At 23.5% G+C, this 14,436-nt stretch overlaps 1 protein-coding gene across 2 annotated transcripts in view; it reads left to right on the top strand.

Moving 5' to 3' along the window:
* LOC117177891 (mitochondrial ribosome-associated GTPase 2) overlaps nt 1-14,436 on the top strand; it is a 51,351-nt gene that overhangs the window by 23,534 nt on the left and 13,381 nt on the right. For both annotated transcript variants that reach the window (XM_033368961.1, XM_033368960.1), the window contains exons 3-5: nt 364-483; nt 1,065-1,403; nt 10,641-10,779. In XM_033368961.1, coding sequence (XP_033224852.1) covers nt 364-483; nt 1,065-1,403; nt 10,641-10,779 — 598 coding nt within the window. The remainder of the gene's footprint in view (nt 1-363; nt 484-1,064; nt 1,404-10,640; nt 10,780-14,436) is intronic.

Here is a 14,436-nt window from a genome sequence, read left to right as displayed (position 1 = left end):
TACGAATTTGTTAAACATATTTTTGCTTCGCGGAACCGCAGGATATTGGTGAAATGAATGTAAATTTCAACAAATTAATAAAGTCTCCTAAATTTATTGAAATCTTCTGACGTCAGTGAATTCCCTCAAAATTTTCGGAAAGTTTAACCAATTTTTGTAATTCATTGAAATTCTTGAAGTATCTAGAGTCACTTAAAATCACCTGAACTCATTTCAAGTCACATAATTCTCCTCAAAATAACTGAATTATCTCGTAATCTCCTGAAATATCTGAAGTAATTTGAAATCTCATGAAATCCCTTAAAATTATTGAAATCTCTTGAAATATTCTTTTTTGTAATATATATTTTTTATAATCATTAGGTAAAAGTTGTAGGAGGCAAAGGCGGGGATGGAGCAATTTCTTTTCTCCATTTGTATATAAACGAATTTGCAGGACCAGCCGGAGGCGACGGTGGTCATGGCGGTCACGTTATTTTCCAAGTACGTTCCCTATTTTTATATTCTATCCACTCATTCAATCAAAACTTCCTAAATTGTTAAAAAAGTATTTGAATGATGAAAAAAAAAGTTTGAAACCGGCAACAAAACTTAGAAATTGCAGGAAAGCTTTGCCGTGTTTAAAGTCGCTTTTTAAGGCCATGTGACGAGTGGGTCACGTGACCAGATTCCTACCTTACCGCCACTTTTTATTTCCCAACTTATTTTCACACGAAGCACCACATCGAGTTGAAAATTTAGGATAATAAATAAGAAGCACTAAGAAAGGTGGGCCTGGTCCTAAATTTTAATAATGATGAAAAAAGCAAAAAAAACATTATTTACAACAAAAAACTTTTCATAATTATACAAATTTAGGACCAGATCCACCATTTTTAGTGCTTCTTGTTTATTATCCCAAATTTTCAATTCGATGTGGCGCTTCATGTGAAAATAAGTTGGGAAATAAAAAAAGTGGCAGTAAGGTAGGAATCTGGTCACGTGACCCACTCGTCACATGGCCTTAAACAAATAAATATATAAAAAAAAGAAACTCTACTGAATAATTTTGAAATTCATTTTAGACATCTGGGGACGTGAAAGATCTTCATCACATACGTAGTGTTCAGGAAGCCGAAGAAGGAGGAAAGGGGTTGAGTAAAGATTGCTTTGGAAAGAATGCCGAGCACTTGATTCTGAAAGTACCGATTGGTACCATAATTCGCAATTTGGATGGAAAAATAGTTGCAGATTTAGAAGAAGAAGGCATGATGTTTATAGCAGCGAGAGGCGGTTCCGGTGGGCATGGGAATCCATATTTTAAATCAGAAACTAATCAGACTCCAATGATTTGCGAATATGGCGCTGAAGGCGAAACTAATCAGTATGTTCTCGAAGTTAAAAGCATGGCTCATCTAGGATTGGTAATATTTATATTTTATTTTATCATTGATGTGATTTTCTTTAATTTAATCAATTATATTTCTCTTTAACGCCCAACATTGAAATTTACATTAAAATTTAACTACGGAATTCTTGAAAATTAAGAAAAAAGGACAAGAATGAAGCGATAAAAAAACGAAAATAAAAAAAAGTTACAAGAAAACGAAGGTAATCAAAAAAGTAAACCTCTTTCGGATATTTAGGATATCTATTCGACAAATGATTTTTAATTTCCGGTCATTTTAAGCCTTTCTCCGGGTTAATTTTTCTTTTTTTTGTTTTAAATTAATAATTTAATTATTTACAAACTGATGTAAGTGCAGTAATTTTGTTTGATGTATAATATTCGTTTTAAAATTATTGTAACCATCGTAAAATAATTTTTTATGAACAATAAAATAATTTAAATACACTACCGCTAGATAATTTGTAAACTTTCATCCAAGAAGTTAAATTTTGAACCAAGAAGATGAATTTTCAATAAATAAAATGAATTTGCTACCATAGAAGATGAATTTTAATACATTTATAACAAAATAGTTAAGTTTTCAAGCAAGAAGATTAATTTTCTACCAAAAAGACGAATTTTCGGCAAGTTACATAATTTTTCAACTAAATAGTTTGAACAATAGATTTGATGATAATCAAAATTTTATTTGATTAATTTTTAATTTATATATTTTTTCCTTTATAAATTTTTTAAGCTACACAGATGAATTGTTTAACTGATAATATCAATTTTTAGACAAAAATGGAACAGATACAGATTTTGTATGCGAAAGTTAATTTTTAATTTAAAAAGTAATTGTATACCAAAAAATTCAATTTTCTACGAAATAGTTGAATTTTGTACCAAATTGTTGAAATTTCAAGTAAAAAAGATGAATTTTCTACAAAAAAGGTGAGTTTCTAACCCGGGAATACAAATTTTCCATAAAAAAGTAAACTTTAAACAAAATAGTTCAATTTTCATTTTTTTAAATTAATTTTTAACCAAAAAAAATCACAAATTTTTAACTAAAATTATAAATCTTCAATCAAAAAATTAAGTTTCATGAAATTAGTTTTAAAAAAAATGAATTTTCTACAAAACAGTTTAATTTTATACCAAATTGTCTGAATTTTCAAGCCAGAAAGCGGATTTTCTACAAAACCATTTCATTTTTTACCTGATTCTTTTTAAACAGAAAAACGAATTTTTAACTGAAGATATGAAAATCTTCACACAAAAAATTCACTTTTAAACAAATCTTTTTAATTTAAACAAAGGAGCTAAATTTTCATCTAAAAATATTAATTTTAATCAAAACTATTGCATTTTAAACCTGAAAAGATCACTCTTCAAGCAACAAAAATAATTTTACGCAAAAAAAAAAGAATTTAAAACAAAAAGTAAACCAATTTTCCACCAAATTGTTGACTCTTCAAGGCCTAAAAACAGAATTTTCTACAAAATTATTGTATCTTCAACCCAAGAATATGAGTTTTTAACAAAAAACTTAATTTTTAACAAAATAGTTCAATTTTGACTTTAAAAAGTTAAATTTTAACAAACAAAAATGACGAATTTTCAACTAAAAAAATTAACTTTCAAGAAAATAGTTCCAACTTTAAACCAAACAGTTGTATTTACAGATAAAACAGATTAATTTTCATAAAAACTATTCCGTTTTAAACCTAAAAAGATTAATCTTCAACAACAAAAATATACATTTTTGTGCCAAAAAAGATGGAGTTTTCACAAAATACATCAATTTTCCAGAAAATTGTTGATTCCTCAAGCCAGAAAACAGAATTTTCAACGAAATTATTGAATCTTCAAACACGAAATTTTCAACTAAAAAAATTAATTTTCAAGAAAGTAATTCCAACTTCAAACCAAAAGGTTGAATTTGCGGATAAAACAGATTAATTTTCAAACAAGAAAAAAAATATTCTACCAAAAAAGATGAATTTTCTAACAAAATACATCAATTTTAAACCAAATAGTTCAATTTCCAATTAAAACTATCAAGTTTCAATTAAAAATGGAATTAGTAACGTTTTTAGTTTAAATAAATTATTTTTGAACAAAAAAAGGAATCTTTAACTAAAATTATAAATCTTAAAAAAAACTTAAGAAAGTAGTTCAATTTCAAACCAAGAAGTTAAATATTGAACCAAAGCACATTCATTTTTATTAAAACAGATTAATTTTGATAAAAATATATGCATTTTAAACCTGAAAATATAAATTTTCAGTTGACATAATTAATTTTTAACCAAACAAAATAAACTTTCATGAAATTACTTCAAATTTCTACCAAGGAGTTAGATTGTCTACCTAAAAGGATGAATTTTTAACAAAAACTGTAATAATCATATTTTAAGGAAATAAATCAATTTTAATTCAAAAACATTTCAATTTAACCATCAAAAACGAATTTTTAACGAAATAGCTATAGATTAATTTTCAAGAAAATCTTTTAAAAAAAAAAAATATATTAAAATTATGAGTAATCTATTTAAAAAAATGAATTTTTAACAAATTTGTTACATTTTCAACTAAGTAGTTGTATTTTTGGCCAAAAAGATCAAATTTCTACAACTGATGATTTCTTAAACCAAAAAAATGAATTTTCAACCAAGAACGATTTTTCAGTCGATAAAGAATAAAAATTTCATCCAAAATGTGGATTTTTCATGCCTACAGGACGAATCTCCTACAAAACAGATGAATTCTGAATCCAAAAATATGAGTCATTGAACCCGAAAAAAAAGAATTTTTAACCAAACTATTAAATTTATAACAAAATAATCAAATTTAACTTCATTCCCTACGTTTATAAATGATCTAAATAACTTTTTCGAGGTCAACATTTTGATTTAAATAATTGAGTAAAATCTGTACAATAAGTTAATTATTTTAAATACTTTTTAGAACTTCCAATTTTTTTAAGCAGTTCGATTTTTTCCTTTCTTTTTAAATATTCTAGCCAACCGGGAAATAACTGGGAATTTTTTGAAACCTGAAAAAAACAGGAAGTCACAGTAAATTTATTTTTCGACCGAGAATTTCACAAATTTTTAGAAGAAAAATTTATCGAATTTCGATATCAATAGTTTTTTAAATAATTTGTTGAATTTTTATCTTTTTCAATTGTGCTATAATTCAATTTGCAATGCGTAATTCGACAATGTTTTACTTTTAAAAATGATCCTTTTTTATTTTTAAGCGCACATTTTTTATTTAAAGAAATTTAAAATACAATCTTGAACATTTAAACAATTAAAAATTAAAAAGTTTGAAGTTGAACATTTTTGATAAAAAAAAAACATTTTTATTGTATCAACTGTAAATATAAATAAATAATTTTTTTAAATGGCTTAATTCTTGAAAAGCTTCTAAATTTTTTGTTTGAAATCTGCAAAAGTCTACATTTTTTTTTAATTTAGGCTGTGGCTATTTAAATCGTAATTTTGATAGGTATAGCCGAATTTTTTCGTTACACGCACTTCGTTTAAATTATTTTCAATCATTTCAAATTTTAAATTAATTTTGAACCTTTTCAAAAAGTTGCTAAATATCTCTTAAAATTAAATAATTTCAAAAATAATTTTAAATTTTGACAAATTTAGAACAACTTCTAGATTTCTCAAGATTTTGGGATAACACTTTGAAGCTTTTCAAGGATGTTTAAGCTATTTAAAATGAAAATAATTTAACTTCTAATTTAAGAAGTGTTCAGTTACAAAAAAAAATATTTAAATTTCAATGTTTCCAGCTTAAAATTTCTAAAAATAATATAATTTTGAAAATTGTTCAATTCATTGATTGATTTTTTAATATAGAGCAACAATTTTAAAAAATTTAAACATTGAAAATATTCTTCTTAATAGAAAATATTTAACTGTATTTTTAATAAATGAATAATATTTATAAAAAAAATTATTAGTTTAAATTCGGAAATTTTCTAGTTTGGATATTTTATTGGAAAATATTTATTAAATATTTTTTATTTTATTGGAATTGGAAAATTCCAGAAAAATAAAATTCCCAAATTGGAAATTTCGGGAACAGTTTATAATGCTACCGAATTATAAAATTCCTGAATAATTATATTTCTGACAGAAAATTGTCTAATTATAAAATATCCGTACTAGAAAATTCCCGAAATAATACAACTAAACTTTTTTTTTAATAAATATTATTTGTTTATTAAAAATGCAATAATATAATATTTTTATACAACATATTTGTAATGTTTAAAGTTTCTAAAATAATTGTTTAAATTTAAAATAACAATCAATGAAAAAAATTTCCATTCAGAAATGTATTTTTTCAGTTATTGTTATTTTGAATTTAAACAATTTTAGAAACTTTAAACATTAAAAATATTTTTTGTATAAAAATGTTTTACTGTATTTCACTATATTTATCGAATAAATAAATTTTGATTTCATTGATTTAATAACTTTAAGCTGGTTGCAAATGTGTTTTGCTTACAACTTTAATCAAGAATATTATAAATTATATTATTAATATTCATTAAAAAATGTTTGGTATAAATAATTTGCGTTGAAAAAATGTTTAATTGCATATTTTCGATGACATATTTACTATAAATCACGCTTTAATTTTTCTTCTAATGCAACTCTTTATTTTTAATTATTTTCAAAGTGCGCAAAAAAAGATTGTGATCTTTAAAAATAATTTAATAACTTTATACTGGTTTCAAATTTAAAAAGGTTTTATGGTGCAAAACTTTATTTTTAATTCCATCTTTTTCAAGTATCGGGTGCTTCGTAAGAATATCTTCAGAATCAATTCGTGTAACAAGAAATTTATTTAAAAACAACAAACTTATACCCCATTATTTTCTAGCTTCGACATATTCAGGAATTTAAAACATGCATTAAATAATAAAATTATGAAACACCGCAAGCGCTACTTCTTTTTTTAAATAATCAGTTTCATGTCTATAAAGTATAAAAAAATATAAAATATAAAATCGTTCTTCGTTCAATGATTTTAAATTATAAGAAAATGTCGAAAATAGGACAATTTTAAAACGTTAAAAGTGAAATATTTTTCAAATACAATTTTGCAGATTCGTTCTCTTAAAATTCAAAGGAATTAAAACTGTATTTTTTCTAATTAAAAACGTTCCAAATTGAAAATTTTCAGATTACAATTTTTTAAATGGACAATTTTATTAGAAAGCGGTTGAAATTGTATCATATCTAATTCAAAGCGTTCCAAATTTAACAATCTTATTTTTAATTTAAGAATTTTGAATCTGAGTAATTTAGGAATAAAATTTTGAAAATAGGACAAGTTAAAAATAATCCTTTCAGATTCGAATTTTCAAAATTCGCAACTTTCTTCTGAAGATTATCCTTTTATTTATAAATTTTATTATTTAGTTGAAAAATTAATAATTTTCTTTAAAAGATATTCATTTTGGTTGCAAGTTCTTTACTATTCTTATTTTGGTGTTAGAAAGTGAACTGAAAACTTCTTTAATGATAATTTAACTATTTTTTAAAAGTTTCGTTTTGTTTAAATCACCTGTTTTAGGAGAAATTTCATCATTCTTGAATGACAATGTAACTTTTCGGTTGAAACATCAATTCTTTTTTTGAAAGTTTGTCTTCATGATTTTAAAATTCACCTGCTTTAGCAGAAATTAAATCTTTCTTGGATAGAATGCAACTGTTGGATGAAAATTCAACAATTTTATGGAAAGTCATCATTTTTTAAAAAATTCTACTGTTTAAATATAAAATTCGGTGTTGAAATAATAAATGAAATATTTTCTGGATACAAATTTAACTATTTTAAAAAATTTTATTTTTGTTTTGATTTTATTAAAAATTCATCTGTTTTAAGTCAAATGTCAGCTTTTTCGATTAAAATGCAACTGTTTGGTTGCAAATTAAACTATTATACTATTTTCTTATTTGACTATTTCATAGACAATTTACATTTTGTTTAAAATTTATGTTTTGGTGTTGAAAAATGAACTGAAATCTTTTCTGGATAAAGTTCCACTTGAAAAATAAGTTTGTCATTTTTTATTACAAATTCATCTGTTTTAGTACAAAATTTATTTTTTTAAAGATGAAAATGCAACTATTTGGTATAGAATTCAACTCTTTTGTTTAAAATTCATACTTTATGGTTGAAAAAATTCGTCTTTTTGGATTGAAAATTCATTTTTTTTCGTAGATACTTGTTTTTTTTTTAATTCAATTTTTGTCCTTGCAGAGCTGAAGTGCTTGCAGACACTGAAATCTTTTTTGGATGAAAATATAACTTTTTTTGTAATTAAAAATTCTTTTGCTTTAAGAGAAATTTCATCTTTCTTTTGTTGATAAAAATGCAACTATTTGGTAGGGAATTTAACAATTTTGATAATAATTCATCCTTTTTAGTTAAAAATTCGTCTTTTTGGATTGAAAATTCAATTGTTTCCGTAGAAACTTATTTCTTGTTTAAAAATTCATATTTTCATCGAGAAAAGTCAACTGAAATCTTTTGAAAAAAGAAAATTAAACTTTTTTTAAAAATGTATCTTTTTGATTTAAAACTTCATCTGTTTTAGAAGAAAATTTTTTTTTCTAAAATAAAAATGCAACTTTTTTCTTGAAATCATTCTTCTTTGCTTGAGTATTCAAATAATTTGTTTGAAAGATTTGGTTGAATCACTGTGTTAATAAATCACTTTTTTATTGAAGATTCATGTTTTTAGTTGAAAAATCATCTCTTAGGTTGAAAGTTTAAGTATTTTGTTGAAAATTAATATTTTTTAACAGAAAATCTACCCTTTCCATTTTTTTAAGATTTATGTTTTTTATTTAAAAATTCGCCTTTTTTGGTAAAAAAACAACATTTTTTTAGTTTGAAATTTAATTTTTGTTGGGTAAACATGCATCAGATTTGTGGAAAGTTAATTTTTTGTTGAAAATTCATATTTTATTTCTGACTTGAAGGTTCAATAATTTAGGTAAACTTTTTATTTAAATTTTTGAGTGAAAAATATTTATTTGTTGGAAATTCGTCTTTTTGGTTTCAAAATTCTTTTCTTTTGTTGTATTAATTTAATTTTTTTATTAAAATATAAGCCTTGACACTTTTTCTTTGGGAATTTGTCTTTTTAGGTTGAATATTCAACTATTATGTTAAAAATCTAATTATTTTGTTGAAAATTTTGTTAAAAAGCCATCTTTTATAGTAAAAAAGACATTTTTTACAAAATCTTTTCAAGTCAACGAAAAATGTAATTTTTTCTTTAACTTATGGGTTGAAAATTCAACTGTTTTTTTTGATAAAAATGCAACTGTTTGGTTAGAAATTAAGTTATTGTACTATTTTCTTGAAAACTTAATTATTTCGTAGAAAATGTGCTTTTTGTTTAAAATTTATATTTTGGTGTTGAAAAATGAACTGAAATATTTTCTAGATGAAACTTCCACTTATAAACAATTTTTTTTTTGGTTTTTTATCACAAATTTATCTGTTTTAGTACAAAATTGATCTTTTTTGCATAAAAATGCAACCATTTGATAGAGAATTTTAATATTTTTTTAAAAATTCATATTTATTGGTTTAAAAAAATCGTCTTTTTGGATTGAAAATTCAATTTTTGATGTTACTGAGTTAACTTGAATCTTTTTTGGATGAAAACTCACTTTTTTTCTAATAAACAATTCTTTTTTGATCAAAATGCAACTATTTGCTAGAGAATTTAACAATTTTATTCATCCTTTTTGGTTAAACATTCGTCTTTTTGGATTGAAAACTCAATTTTTTTGGTAGAAAATTATTTCTTGTTAAAAAATTCATAGTTTGATCGTGAAAACTCGACTAAAATCTTTTTCAAAAGAAAATCCAACTATTTTTTTTTTAATTTATCTTTTTGATTTCAACCTTCATCTGTTATAGAAGAAATTTTATTTTTTGCATAAAAATGCAACTTTTTGGTCAATTGAAAATTCAACAACTTGGGTCGAAATTGAGCTACAATTTGAAATGTTTTTTATTGAAGACTTATGTCTGGTTGAAAATTTAACTATTTAGTGGAAAATACTTATTTTTTTTTTTAGAATTCATTTTTTAACAGAAAATGGAACTTTTCAATTTTTTAAGACAAATATTTTTAGTTCAAAATTCGCGTTTTTTTTTGTACAAAAATTATTTTTTAGTTTGAAATTTCCTTTTTTTGCTTAAAAATGCATCAGCTTCGTGGAAAATTTATTTTTTGTTGAACAATCATATTTTTTGTTTAAAAATTGAATTTAAAAAAAAAGTGTCCGGTTTGAAGATTTTTTTAAATTTATTTTTCGAGTGAAAAATCTTTATTTATCGGAAATTTGTCTGTTTGATTTAAAAATTCTTTTCTTTTGTTGTATAAATTTCATTCTTTTTTTATTAAAACATAAACTATGACACTTTTTCTTTGGCAATTTGTCTTTTTAGGTTGAATATTCAACTATTATGTTAAAAATACAATTATTTTCTTGAAAATTCCAGTAATTTGTTAAAGAGTTATCTTTTAAAGAAGAAAACCCCAAGGATTCGAATTAAATTAAGGGGCATTTTAAGATATTTTCCAATTTTTTCTTAAAATTCCGTATAATATACCTGAAAATAATGCTAAGTATGAAAAGTCACTAAAAAATAATGCAGTCATGGAGGTACATTCTCAAATTTGTATTTCATCAAAATTTTAAGTGGAAAGAAACAAAAAGAAACATAGTTAAAGTTTCGTTACGTTTCTTTTCGTTCTTTTTTATATAAAATACGATTAACACATAATTTTGACATTGTGCCTTCGTAGGCTCATTATATTTTTTTCATTTTTATAACTAAGCTTAGTTTTTAGCCAAATTCTTTTAATTCGTCGAAATAATTGGCAACTAACCAAAAATGCCCCTTAATTTAGTTCGAATCCCTGGAAAAACTTTTTTTTTTTCTTCTTTGAAATAAATTAATATATTTAAAAATTTGTATATAAAACACTGTAATTCTTGAATATGCCTGAGCTAGAACCTAAACAATAAAAATATTGTTAAAAATCATATAAATTCTTTTAATATATGCATTGTAGTACCATAAAAAAGCCGGCAACTGAAGCAAATTCCTGGGAATTTACGGCTTTTTCACGATGAACAAAATTCCCTTTTAAGCAGACACCCTGATATTGTTTATTTATAGATTTTTAATTTAATTACAGATAGGACTTCCCAATGCTGGAAAAAGTACTTTACTCCGGGCCGTTTCGCGAGCAAGACCCAAGGTCGCATCTTATCCTTTTACAACCTTGAGACCGTATGTTGGAATGATACAGTATGATGATTACGAGCAAGTAGCTGGTAAATAAACCAAAAATTTTATTATTTTTACCTTTTTAATATTCAGATAAGGTCTCTAAAGTACCCTATTTTCAAGATTTGATTCAAGATTTGATCGGAGAATTTCTGTAAGACTTAACTGTAAAAAATAATCAGGGCAACTACATAATCTCTTTTTTCTTTCTCAAATAATTTTTTATTCACTTTTTAGAGTGAAAATAATACATTACTCATTTTTCTTTCAATAATTTAACTCATTTCATTTTTTATTGGCCAACAATTTTTAAAGAAAACAGAACCATAAATAAATAAATAATTAATTAATTTTTTGCGAAAATAAGTTGTCTGTCAAATCCTTGAAATCTTTTTAATCTTTGTGAAATATTGAAATTTCAGTAAATTCTTTGAGAATCTTTTTGAATTTTTGTAAAATATATGAAATTTTTGAATTCTTCGTGACATTTTTTGAAATCTCTTAAAATATTTGGAAATATTTGTGAAAGGTTTCATTAATCTTTGTTTGTGAAATACTTTTTGTTCGGTTTAAATCATCGAAATCTCAAATTTGTTCAAACCTTTTTAAATAGTTTAACAACTTTGAAATATCTGTGAAATCTTTTGTATTCGTTTGAATTTATTGAAATATTTGAAATCGTTTAAAATCTTTGAAATGTTTTGTAATCTTTGAAATCTGGTGTACTGTACCTCTTTTTAAATCTTTGGAATTCCTGTATTCTTTTTATATCTCTATGACATTTTTATGAAATGTTTGTGAAATCTTTTGAAATTTTAGAAATCTGGTTTACACACCTTTATCAAATCTTGAAAATCCTTGAAATCTTTATTAAATGTTTGAAATTTTTTTGAAATCTTTTAAATATTTAGAAATATTTGTAAAATTTTTCTTAAATCTCTGTTTGTGAAATCCTTTTTATTCATTGAAATCGTTGAAATATTTGAAATCTTTTCAAAATAAAAAAAATTTATACATATAATTATTCACATTATGCAATCTGCAAAGGATGCCTAGAAATCTCTTTATTTATTCTATAATGAGTAAAATATAAATTATATTTTGATAAATAAAAAACAGTTCAATAGCAAAATTTGTTCTATGGAATTTTTTATTAACTTCATTAATTTTAAGAGATTCAAAAGCGTTTATAATATTTTAGGATACCGAATTTTCTATAATTTCGGAAAATATCATCATAGAATTTCACGCGACTTCATAATATTTTAGTGGATTTTAAAGAATTTATTCACGAAAAGAATTCACTCTGAATTCTTATTAATTTATCCTATATTCTTTAGAATTATCTTGAATTTTATTAATATTCTTTATTTTTTATGAATTGACTCGAATCTTTTTGCTCAATTCTATTTAATTCAATGGATTTTTTTGAATTTTTAATAGTTTTTATTTAATTTATTCTGGGGATCAATTAATAAAATGATCAAAGGATTTTGAATATTTTTAAGTATTTTTTTCAAATTTCTTGACATTTTTAAGGCCTTTCTAAAATTTCAAAAAATTTTAATGGATTTCAAATTTTTTGGTTTATTTTAAAAGTTTACAAAGAAATTTTTAATTGATTTCACTAATTTAATGGAATTTTCAAACATTTTAAATATGTTAGGATATTGTATAAAGATTCCCAGGTCTTTTTAAGGGCTTCACAAATTTTCAAGGGATTTGAAGAGATATAACAGGATTTAAAATATTTTATGAAATTTAAAAAAATTCCCATAAATTTTGTATTTATATTTCTGTACTTTGAAGGGATTTCAGAGACTTTTAATTTAGGTAATTTTAAAAGATTCAAACATATTTTTAAGAAATTTAAACAAGTTCGAGGGATTTTGACGGGTTTCAATAAATTTAAGGGATTTAAAAAAATTTGCATGGTTTTTAAAAAAAATTTCTAGAATTTCGAAGGATATGGAAGGATTTTGGAAGATATGGAAGGGATTTTAAGAGCTCTCAAGGTATTTTTATAAATTTTCCAGGATGTCAGAAAGTATCATCAGATTTCATGTAATTTCGTGGGATTTTATAATTTTTAAATAAATTTCAAAGAATTTATTTATAAGAAGTGAGGGATTTCGTAAGGTTTCAAAGATTTCAAGAGATTTTCAAATATTTGTTTGCAATTTATTTAGTCTTCACCTTAAATTCTTATTAATTCATCCTGAATTTTTAAAATTCTTTTTAATTATTCTAAATTCACTCAATTCTACTTAATTCAATGGATTTTTAAAAAGTTTTTACTTCATTCATCGTAAAATGTTTAACACTCACGTTGAATTCTTAGACATTTCCTCAAATTCTTCTAAAAAATTTCTTTAATTTTTCTAAGCTCATTTCAAATTCTCTCAGTTCAATGAATTCTTTTATATTTTTGAATTGTTTTGAATTCACTTGAATGTTTCTTTTTTAAATTCAGTTTGATTTTTTATGAATGTCGAAGAATTATTCTCGTTCCTCTGAAATTCCTCTAAATTCACTCAAATTTCACTGAATTAAATGGATTTTCTTGATTAATTTTTTTTTAAATTCATTTGAATTGTTTTGTAGTAATTAGTGACTTTTTTCGTTTGAAATTAGTCAGGTTTACCCTGAATTCTTTTTATTTTATCTTGAATCGTTTTTAATTCTTTGGGCGTTTCTTTAATTTTTTTAATCGTTTGAATTCTTTTAATTTTATACTGAATTCTACTTAATCAAAGGAATTTTTTTTTAATTTTTAAAAGTTTTATGATCCTCAAACCGTGAAGTGTTAGGCATTTCATGAAATTCTTTTCTATTCTCTTAAATTTTTCTAAGCTTATTTCAAATTTAATGAATTGAGTGAAGTTTTTTCAGATTATTTTTTTTTTTAATTTTCGTTTAATTTTTATAAACTTTATCACATTCTTCTCGTTTGCTTTAAATTCCTCTAAATTAATTCCAATATACGGAAATCAATAGAAATTTTATATTTAATTTTTTTTTCAATTCATTTGAATTCTTTTGAATTGTTTTGTAGCTATTAGTCATTTTTTCTGTTAGAAATTATTAAGGTTTCATAGATTTGAAGAGATTTGACTTTTTTTTTAATTCACTCTGAATTCTTTTTATTTTATTCTGAATAATTTTTAATTCTTCGGAATTTTCTTGAATTTTTTCAAATCGCTTGAATTCTTCTAAATGTATAGTCAATTCTACTCAATCAGATTTTTTTTTCCTGAATCCTTGAAGTATTAGGCATTTCACCAAAAGCTTTCGAATTCTCTAAAATTTCTCGAAGCTTTTTTCAAATTAACTGAATTCATTAAAGTTTTTTCAATTTAAATTTGTTTCTTTTGCCTTGTATTTTTATTAACCCTATTAAATTCTTCTCGTTTACTTTAAATTCCTCTAAATTCATTCCAATTTTACGGAAATAATAGAAATTTTATATTTAAATTTTTTCCAATTCATTTGAATTCTTTTGAATTGTTTTGTAGCTATTAGTCATTTTTTCCGTTAGAAATTAGTAAGGTTTCACAGATTCGAGGAGATTTGACATTATTTTTTTAAATTTACCTTGAAATCTTTTTATTTCTTCTTTATTCATAATGTGTCCCCTAAGGGTTTACATGACTTCCATTCCTTACAATCTTTCCGTTTACATCTATATATTTTTTACAATCTTA

This window comes from Belonocnema kinseyi, chromosome 8, assembly GCF_010883055.1.
Source record: "Belonocnema kinseyi isolate 2016_QV_RU_SX_M_011 chromosome 8, B_treatae_v1, whole genome shotgun sequence".
Lineage (NCBI taxonomy): Eukaryota > Metazoa > Arthropoda > Insecta > Hymenoptera > Cynipidae > Belonocnema > Belonocnema kinseyi.
The sequence above is the reverse complement of the archived record's forward strand: the minus strand, read 5'-3'. Positions and strand labels throughout refer to the sequence as shown.